This window comes from Vulpes vulpes, chromosome 1, assembly GCF_048418805.1.
Source record: "Vulpes vulpes isolate BD-2025 chromosome 1, VulVul3, whole genome shotgun sequence".
NCBI lineage: Eukaryota > Metazoa > Chordata > Mammalia > Carnivora > Canidae > Vulpes > Vulpes vulpes.
Window position 1 is genome coordinate 102,675,368 of NC_132780.1, and position 10,852 is coordinate 102,686,219.

General features: G+C 34.2%; 1 protein-coding gene across 1 annotated transcript; it reads left to right on the top strand.

Annotated features, from left to right (window-relative positions):
* The first annotated feature begins 796 nt into the window (after window positions 1-796).
* LOC112913748 (olfactory receptor 5K4) lies at window positions 797-1,726 on the top strand. Its single transcript, XM_025990622.2, has one exon. The coding sequence runs from the start codon at window positions 797-799 to the stop codon at window positions 1,724-1,726; it is 930 nt and encodes a 309-aa protein (XP_025846407.2).
* The last annotated feature ends 9,126 nt before the right edge of the window (window positions 1,727-10,852 follow it).

Here is a 10,852-nt window from a genome sequence, read left to right on the forward strand (position 1 = left end):
AGAAAAACATTTTGAAAGGAGACTTGGTAGCCAAATCTCATAATGTTAGACATACATGTAGGTCACTTAAAACTAGAAAGTATTAGGATAAATGAATAATTAAGAAAATAACTTATTGGGAGAATGTGGCATGTCTTGATAGGAGTAGGATCTAGAATATATTGAAATAAATATAAAAACAGCATCAAAATTAATTTACTAAGAAAATTTTTAAATGTTCTATATTTTTACACAGTCTTAAAGGATGAATGGGTATTAAAATGTCCCTTGATAAGCTTATCTGTGAAGGAGTATTAAGCTAGAGAAATCATTTTTAAAACTCACTGTGATCCTGTGAAATTTAAAAATAATACATTTAGACTTTCAAAATGTCTAAAGTAAGTTCTTTCCAAACATTACATCAATCCCAGAGGATAGTAGTTAAAAATGTGTTTATTATTTTTTTTTCTTGGAGAAAAAGACACCATAAGAAAATGTCTTCAAATTTTGGAAATGCCAATGTATACATACTGACCAGGAATCTATACATTAATATCAGATAATTTATGCAGAAAACACCTTTCTGTCCTGAGAATTCACACAGTTATTTTTTGATGACCTGTGTGCGATGATCTGTGATGCTTTTCTTCTCACAGACTTGACCTACTGTGTGTGTGCTAGTTCACAGAGACAGTGTAGGAGGATTTAAAAAAGCTTTTTTCTATTTGTATGTGGGGACATTAGAAGGGAGAATAAACACACTGTAATTTAGAATTTCATTTCTCTGTAATTTCTATATTCAGCTGAGAAGCCACAAATGGATAAGGAAAATCAATCCTTGGCAACAGAGTTTATCCTTATAGGATTTACAGATTGTCCAGTGCTGAAGAGTCTTCTGTTTTCCGTGTTCTTTGCCATCTATCTGGTGACCATGGTGGGGAATCTGGGCCTGGTGGCATTGATCCTTATGGAGCGTCGCCTTCACACACCCATGTACATCTTTCTGGGCAACCTGGCTCTAATGGATTCCTGTTGTGCCTGTGCCATTACCCCCAAGATGTTAGAGAATTTCTTTTCAAAGGACAGAATGATTTCCCTCTATGAATGCATGGCACAATTTTATTTTCTCTGCCTTGCTGAAACTGCAGACTGCTTTCTCCTGGCAGCAATGGCCTATGACCGCTATGTGGCCATCTGCAGCCCACTGCAGTACCACACCGTGATGTCGAAGAAGCTCTGCCTTCAGATGACCGCAGGGGCCTTCATAGCTAGTAACCTGCATTCCATGATCCATGTAGGGCTTCTATTAAGGTTAACTTTCTGCAGATCTAATCAAATTGACCACTTTTTTTGTGACATTCTTCCCCTCTATAGACTCTCTTGTACTGACCCTTCTATCAATGAACTAATGATCTATATTTTTTCAATGCCGATTCAAATATTCACCATTGCCATTGTCTTGTTCTCTTATCTCTGCATCCTTTTCACAATTTTCAAAATGAAGTCCAAAGAAGGGAGAGGTAAAGCTTTTTCTACCTGTGCATCCCACTTTCTATCTGTTTCAATATTCTACATTTGTCTTCTCATGTATATTCGACCATTTGAAGAAGGGGATAAAGATATACCAGTGGCAGTTTTTTATACCATAGTAGTTCCTTTATTAAATCCTTTTATCTATAGTCTAAGAAATAAGGAGGTGATAAATGTTCTTAAAAGATGTTTAAAGAATTATAATATTTTTAAATAAAATTCATCTTCTATGGAAAACTGATTTTTATTCATTAAATTATTTTATAGATAAGGGACAAAGGAAAACTGTTTTTACATAAAATATTAGTCTCTAAATCATTAGGCTCTGTTTGCTAAAAGATATATGGATGTAATTTCAAAATGTCTGGCAAATCTCAGTGCAAATTCCACAATTACCAGAGTAAATCCAGAGAAAACCCAGAGGTAACTTTCATTATCAATTCTTATTACTCTCACTGAATTGTGTCAGGCTGTTGTTCCAAACCATAGTAAATCAACATAGCATCAAACTTAATTGTCTAAATGTGTAGAAGAGTCACGTTGATTTATCTTGTCTAGTTAATGGAAGGCATTATATCTGATCCTTTGTAGAATGTCTGAAACATTTTAAATTTCCTGGCAGGAGAAAAACATGATAATATTCATCAGAAAACTAACTTGGGAGACACATGTAGGTTAGTCTGGGGGGAGAGAGGCTAAAAGCAATCCAACTAATTGCAATAATCTATATTTAAAATAATGAAGCTTGATCTAGATAAGACTCCAAGGATGGGAAATAAAGGGAATGAGAAGGAACACACACATAGTCACACATGCATTTTGTAGAATAATTAACAATGAATTCTATCAAGTTAGCTATAGTAGTTTAAGATCTATCTTAATTTATAGTCTGATTAAGTCTCTTCTTTTTTAATGAATCAATCATGCTATGTATTATGGAATATAGAACAGCAACTTACATAATAAATGCTCAATAAGCATTTAAAACATATTAATGAAGGTACTGTTGTATTTTTAAATATTTTTGAGTAACAATGAAATCTGTTAATATTTTATGTATTTATTGGTCATTTTCACCTCTACAAATTATCTGATCATTTTTCCTTTAAGTTTTACTTGTTTTTCCTCATTTATTTGTACCACTCATTACTCATTACAGACAAAAGATATTAAAATGTTGTGACTATTTGTGGCTAATTATTTCTGTGTTAATAGTATTTTAATATATGTTTATGTTATTTGCAATTATTAATATTATAATTTTATATACTCACATTTACTAATTTTTATCTTATGTGTTCTCTTCCATGCTTTGTTTAGAATTTTTCTTAATCTGATATGTATTATTAACCAATATTTCTTTTTTTCTTCTAACTCCTATTCTTCTTCCTTCCTCATCTTTCATATTTTTAATAATTAATTTTTTTGGAAAAGACTCTTAATTCTTCCTGGAATTTATTTAGTATATGGCATGAATTGAGGATGTAATTTTATTTGGCTTCTTCTTCCAAAAATATTCCACAGATTAAGTTACTCAAATAAACATCCAAGAAGGACTTCTTTAGAAGCTTAACAAAATAATTCTTAAATTTATTTAGAAAAACTAATAATCAGTAAACACAATGTATTATATATTAAAATACATGATGAAATTCTAACAATTAAAAGAATTTGGTTTTAAATCAAGAATCAATAGCTAAATCAATGGAAAAAAAGATTATCCAAAAGTAAACACCCATATAAAATAAGGACATCATAAATTAATCAGTAAATAAAATGATTTAATGGATGTTCCTAGGTCAATTGATTAACCATTTGTCTCTTTCATTGTGTTAAATGTATAAATTGACTCTATTTCAGAGATATTTTATAAACATAACTTGTAATATTCTTTTTTATATCCTCAATTTTTATACCTAGCACTTTTACTCAACTGGGATTCATTTCATAATGTTGTGAAGTGAGAATTAAAGTTTGATTTTTTTATGGTTAACTGGTAATCCTAAAATTATTTATTAACTAATTCTTCCTTACTCACTGATTTTTATGCCTCCTTTTTGTACACTTACATACATATGCATACACTGATAAGTCTATTTCTAGCCTCCCTAGTTTACACAACAAAAACAGGGCAGCCACAGGCCCTATATTTATAGTCCAGTAGAGAAGACAGACTTTTTTTTATTTTAGGAGTAGTTAAACTAAATAGTAATAAGCATCAGGATTGGGAAAGACTTCTGCCTCTACCCATAGTTCAATTGATAGGATTCAGTTAAGTTCAGGTATAAGATTCAATAGCTATAGGATTCAATAAAGTGCAGTTATTCTTTCTATTCTTTTTTACATGATTTCACCTATTTTATGGGTTTTAATATCATTAACATGAAGATGACCCAGAATGTACATTTCAGCTCTGACATCTTCCCTAAACATTTTCAGACTTAGGTATCTAATTGTCAAGAAGCGCGCAGTTATTTGAATGTTTCAAAGACACCTCAGATTTAACATAATCAAAAAGCCTCTCTAATTTTTCCATTAAAATGGATATCCTTGGTCTTCTCCATCTTGATGGAGCTTCCTCCAAAAAATTGGTCAAGGATGAGATTAACAATAATCCTCCATCTCTCTCTGCTTTCATATCTGACCTCTCACAAGATCTGTCAATTCTCTCTAAAATATACCTGACAAGTGCCCAAATCTTTCCATTTATACAAACTTTCACACACAATGCTTCCATCATCTCTCATTGAATAATATCAATTGCTTCAGATGAGTCTCGCTGCTGTTGGTCCTTTTATTTCATTTAAATTCTCATTCATGAACCAATTTAAAAATATTATATTTTTAAATTTTTAAATTTTTATCCTTTTATTTCATTTAAATTCTCATTCATGAACCAATTTAAAAATATTATCATATTTTTAAATGCATTCCAAAAACTGTACTCTTCTGCCCACCATGGCCTATGCATTCACATACAACCACTTTCTAATTATTTTTAGCATTTCTCTGAAAATTTGCCTTTATATTTCTTAATATCAAATGTAGACATACACAGTAGAAAGTTATGTATGTCTACATAAATGAATACATGTCTACTTATGTATGCATTTAACACCTCCCCATATCTCTCATCCTTGATGGTATATTAGGATTTTTGTTAACTCAATTGCCAGTCTCTAGTAGTGACATGTAAATATTATCCACTGCTGAGATAGCTAGAATACCATGATATATTTCCTTTTCTCTATGACTTCATAGGATTTTTTAAAAACTTAATAGATTTTATTTTCCCATTACTTCAATTAGATCCATCATGTATCTATCAAGCCTATTTCTTAAAAATTCAACTGTATTAAGTAATCCTTTGTTCTTTTTTATTCTAGAGACTTTTCCTAGAGCAGTCCACCATCCGATTCTAGACTGGAGAGATTATTCTCTGGGCCCAATGCTCAGGTGTCCTGCTAAGACTTCTTTTGCTGAATTCCTGTGGTAGATACTCTGTTTCCAGGCTCCCTTCATGGTCCTTCTTCATGGTTCATTCTCTCATTTTACTAAGATATCTCATTTCTTTGGCAGTCAAGATCTGGAGTCCAGACTTGTTGCAAATGATCTTTGTTCTTTTCTCACACATAATCAATAGTTTTGTGTGTACAAAATTCTAGGTTTGAAATAATTTTCCTTCTTGAACATCAAAGGCATCCTTCATTTATATTCTAGCAAGCTGTGTTGCTTCTGAGAATTTTCATGTTATTCTGATTCACATTTCTTTGTCGTCTCTCTGGAAGCTTTAGAAGTCTTAGTTGTCAATGGCTTTATAAAATCTCAGAATGATTATGTTTGGCATTTTAAAAATTCATTTCTCCACATAGTGGTAGATTATTTTTTACTTTCCTCCATGCCTGTTTGGCGCGCGCTCTCTCTCTCTCTTTTACCGTGCCTTCCTTTCCATTCTCTTCTTTTCCTTTTATTCCTTCCTTTTTTCCATCCTCCTTTCCTTCTCTTTTCTTCCGCCCACCCCTTTTCTTTTTTCACTTTGAAGACTCAAAACTTTACTTCCTCAATGGAGATGATCTGAGAATACATAATAGATACAATTCACATAGAGAAAGCAAATAAATCTAGTTGCCATTTTTCAAAACAATCAAGTTGTTTTCCTATTTTCCTAGGAAGATCATTAACATCTTGAAATTTATCATTATGAACTTGTAGATTTGAATATATTTTATCAGCTTAAATCTATTACAATTATTATTCTTTTTGATGCAAAAATTTTCTCATCTTTGGCTAGTACAAACCCAACACAAAAGCTTAAATTTAGTTCCTGAGTCTTTCTCATATGACTGCAGTAGCCTCTGATAGATTACTTGCTCTCTTGTGCAAGACGTCTCGGCAAAATGTGGGACCTTCCTATCTCAGCATGATTATTAGACATTTTTCCAAAGAGGCTCTATGAACCGTAATATTATTAGATTATACAGTATTTGTATCTCCTCTGTTTCTTTTAAAAATAAGAAAACAAATATACAAATATGCATGCATATCTAAACAATCTTACTTCCCCTTCTTCCGTAAGGAATGTAGGTTTGCGCACACACACATATGTACACACACACACTGCACTGATTTTTTTTCTTTTACTTTAAACATGACAGGAAAATCATCCCATATCAGTATATAGTGATACTCCTCTTTTTCTTTCTTTTATTTCTTCAAACAGTAGTACTTTGCTGTGTGGAATATTGAACTGGTTTCTTGTGGGGTTTTAGATTGTTTCCTATACCTATCTGATACATCTCTACTCATATCTTTTCTGGTAATTTTTTTGAATTGCTTTGTTTTAGTTGTATCTCTTGTATGAAGTATAGAGCCAGGTTTTCCTTCTGGAACAAATCTGAAAATCTTTTTACTACAATAGGTGAATTAATTAATTTATGTTAATTTCTATGACTGGTCCAAACTCTTTCATATTATTTTTAAAAAATATTTACCATTGTATTATGTTTTCTTTACTGTTTATTTATTTATTTATTTATTTGGATGGTTTGTTTTTCTTGTTTTTATTTTTTTTCCTCTATCTCCTTTTGTAATTGGCATGGTTTGTATTTTTGTTTTGGCTGCTACCTTTATGTTAACATCTTTATCACATATCCAATCCTCTTTTCCTATATTTTTGATGCTACTTTTGGTTTGGTAGCTATAAATAATATTATTTCAATATGACTAGTATATGTGTGGCAACAAGTTTAGTATACTTTAGCTCTTCTGCTTATTTTTAAAAAGTTTTATTAGCCCTATTTTATGAGTATTTTAGGTTTTCAGAAGAGTTAGAAGGAGAATACAGAGTTTCCTGGTACACTTCACCCAAGTTCTGCTAATGTTAACATCTTAAATAATCAGCACATATATTAAAACTAAGATGTTAAATATAGGAGTCATTTTGGATCTTAAAATTTTTTCCAGAAATGTCATTTTTCTGTTCCAGGATGCCAGTTGGCAGTTAGTTCTCATGTCTCCTTAGGTTCCTCCAATCTGACAGTTTCTCAATGTTTCCTTGTTTTTTGTGACCTTTACAATGTTGAAGAGTACTGATCAAATATTCCGTAGGATGTCACCAGATTTCAGTTTGTCTGATATTTACTCATGATTAGACTTGTGTTATAAATTTGGGAAAAGACTATCAGAGAAGTGAAGAATCTTTCTCATTGGCATAACAGGGATACAACATGACTTACTGCTAGTGATGTATTGGCTACACTCAATGAGAGAGGAGCTATATTCGCTCTCCCGGAGGGAGAAGAATCAAAGAATCTGGGAGAATATGTTAACAGCACTTCAGTAAGTAACAAATATTTGGAGGAGGTATTTTGAGATTCTTCAATATCTTACTTCTCCTTAAAGTTTGGCCTACCAATGGATTTGGTCTGTGGGAATAACTATTATATATTCCCACAGCAATCTTCTATTTCCTTAATTCTTTCTACATGTATTAATTAGAAACTATAACTAGATATAAAAATCCTTGGCTCACACTTTTCTCCTTGAGCTTATTCAAAGTCCTGAGTCATAGTTGCCTTGTTTTGTATGTTGCTGTTGAGATACCAAATTGATTTCCTGTTTTTTTTTTTTTTTTTTTGGAAGTGAGGTGCAGATAATTTTAACTTGAAGTGAAACACTTTAACTAGGATATATCTTGGGGTTTATTTTCTGGAGCAATAGTCATAAGTGTGTAACAAGGTGTATGTTGAAGTCTTCTGTTTTTCCTCAAACTTTTCTTGAATTATAATTTTAAATAGTATGTTTGTTCCATTATTACTCTCCTTCATCAGAGATTTCAATTTTATGTTTGAGTATCATCCTTGCTTATTTTTCATAGTTTTAAACCTTCCTTAAAATTTTTGCACCTTCACACAGTTTTCCAGAGTGGCTGCACCAGTTCACATTCCCACCAACAGTGTAAGAGGGTTCCCTTTTCTCCGCATCCTCTCCAACATTTGTGGTTTCCTGCCTTGTTAATTTTCCCCATTCTCACTGGTGTGAGGTGGGATCTCATTGTGGTTTTGATTTGTATTTCCCTGATGGCAAGTGATGCAGAGCATTTTCTCATGTGCATGTTGGACATGTCCATGTCTTCCTCTGTGAGATTTCTCTTCATGTCTTTTGCCCATTCCTCAAAGAGTTAAAAATAGACCTGCCCTACGACCCAGCAATTGCACTGTTGGGGATTTACCCCAAAGATTCAGATGCAATGAAACGCCGGGACACCTGCACCCCGATGTTTCTAGCAGCAATGTCCACAATAGCCAAACTGTGAAAGGAGCCTCGGTGTCCATCGAAAGATGAATGGATAAAGAAGATGTGGTTTGGGGATCCCTGGGTGGCGCAGCGCTTTGGCCCCTGCCTTTGGCCCAGGGCGCGATCCTGGAGACCCGGGATCGAATCCCATGTCAGGCTCCCGGTGCATGGAGCCTGCTTCTCCCTCTGCCTGTGTCTCTGCCTCTCTCTCCCTCTCTCTCTGTATGACTCTCATAAATAAATAATAAAAAATTTAAAAAAAAAAAAGAAGATGTGGTTTATGTATACAATGGAATATTCCTCAGCCATTAGAAACGACAAATACCCACCATTTGCTTCAACGTGGATGGAACTGGAGGGTATTATGCTGAGTGAAGTAAGTCAATCGGAGAAGGACAAACATTGTATGTTCTCATTCATTTGGGGAATATAAATAATAGTGAAAGGGAATATAAGGGAAGGGAGAAGAAATGTGTGGGAAATATCAGAAAGGGAGACAGAACATAAAGACTCCTAACTCTGGGAAACGAACTAGGGGTGGTGGAAGGGGAGGAGGGCAGGGGGTGGGGGTGAATGGGTGACGGGCACTGAGGGGGGCACTTGACGGGATGAGCACTGGGTGTTTTTCTGTATGTTGGTAAATTGAACACCAATAAAAATAAATTTATTTAAAAAAAAATTTTGCACCTTTATTTGTTTCACTATCATTCTGGTGGCTATTTTCTTTCCATTCAGCAAAGATCCTATCACAAATAATAATACAATCTCTTACCACTTGAGGACCTTGTAATTTAGCCTTAATATCAAAGCTTATTCTGTCTTTTTCTTTTTTTTTTTAATTTTTATTTATTTATGATAGTCACACACACAGAGAGAGAGAGAGGCAGAGACACAGGCAGAGGGAGAAGCAGGCTCCATGCACCGGGAGCCCGACATGGGATTCGATCCCGGGTCTCCAGGATCGCGCCCTGGGCCAAAGGCAGGCGCCAAACCGCTGCGCCACCCAGGGATCCCCTATTCTGTCTTTTTCTAATATCTTGTATACATTAACATCTTTCACATTATGTATTTCTTTATGTCCATAGTTATTTTGGTTGTTAAATTTTTCATAAAAGGGGCTTTTACATTTCTCAAAAGCTTGTATAAAATTAAGGAGTTCAGGTTGAAAGCTTTATTAGAATCTCTCATTCTATGCTTGTTTTTCTGGGAAGAATTTTCATCAAATTCAATAATTATATTCATATTTTCAGTTTTCTTCCTATATTGGATTGTAGGGGATGTGACCTATCATATTCCTTCATATTTTGAAATGCCTACTTATACCAGATCAGTAAAGACACATGATTCTATTCAGCAGAAGTGAGGGTATAGTTTACTAAGGTATTAGTTTGCGAATAGTCTTCTCTGTTGATATAGTGATACATTATTTCCTTAATAAAAGGTTTATTTTTGAGGAGTAGGTTTAGTTGTGTTGTCTTACCTTGACATTATCTTTGTTTCTGTAGCAACTTGTTTGACATATCAAAAAAAGAAAAAAAACACCAATTTTCCATGTTGGAGGATGCACTTAAGCACATAATTACTGATGGAGAGAAGGAAATTAGATTGGTCAGAAGGATGAGTTGACTAGAGCCACAACAAAGACCTAGGCCAGTCTGGTGGAGAAGTGGGGATTAGGGATGTCTCTTTGAAATTCCCAGGCCTAAAACTGAGACCTGGAATTTAAACTTTCCAAGTAACAGTCATTATATATAGGTTACCTCCAAGATATGAACACGAGCTTCATAAGAAAATTAACTTTATATGAGCCTACTTTTTGATAAGGCATTCATTTAAGAACTATCAGCTACTGGCATTCTTACTGTGGGGATCTTGGCTGTGAACCATGGATCCATCACTGGCCACCATTTGTACTACTTAAAACTACTCATTTCTTATAATAACCTCTAGGGAGAACCTCAACCAGATTTGGTTCCTTTTTTGTGCTGGAGAATCTTACAACATGAAGATGAACGGGACACCAGCAGATCCACGGTTACAGCTAATCACAGGATCCCACTAAGATCTATCTTCTCCATCCTTTGATTCCCATCACCTTCTCCTAATCCCTCTACTAGTTGAGGTGACAAACATAGGGAGATGATCCAGAGTCATGCCACCATGGAATCTGAGGGTATCACCACCATGACCTTTTCAGTCTGGTGCTTGTGTTTGTCTATTTACTGTTGAACAAAGGAGCACAAACAGATGCTTATGGACTACCTGAATGCCAAACATATTTTTTTCCTGCTCCCATGCATAATACCAGTCATAATTCTTCCTGATGACAATCCCTTGTAATCCCTTGTAGTCCCTTGTAATCCTTCTGGATTCCTTTCCTTGCTTGTTGGTTTCTAGAAAAAATAATCTAAAGTGACTAGCTGGCGGCTGGACCTTTCTGTACAGTGGGATCCCTGTTACATCCTCTGGCAAGAACATATCTGCGCTGAGTATCAGGACCTCTAAACTCACACAACTCAGGGATGTGGGAATAAGATTGCAACCTCCC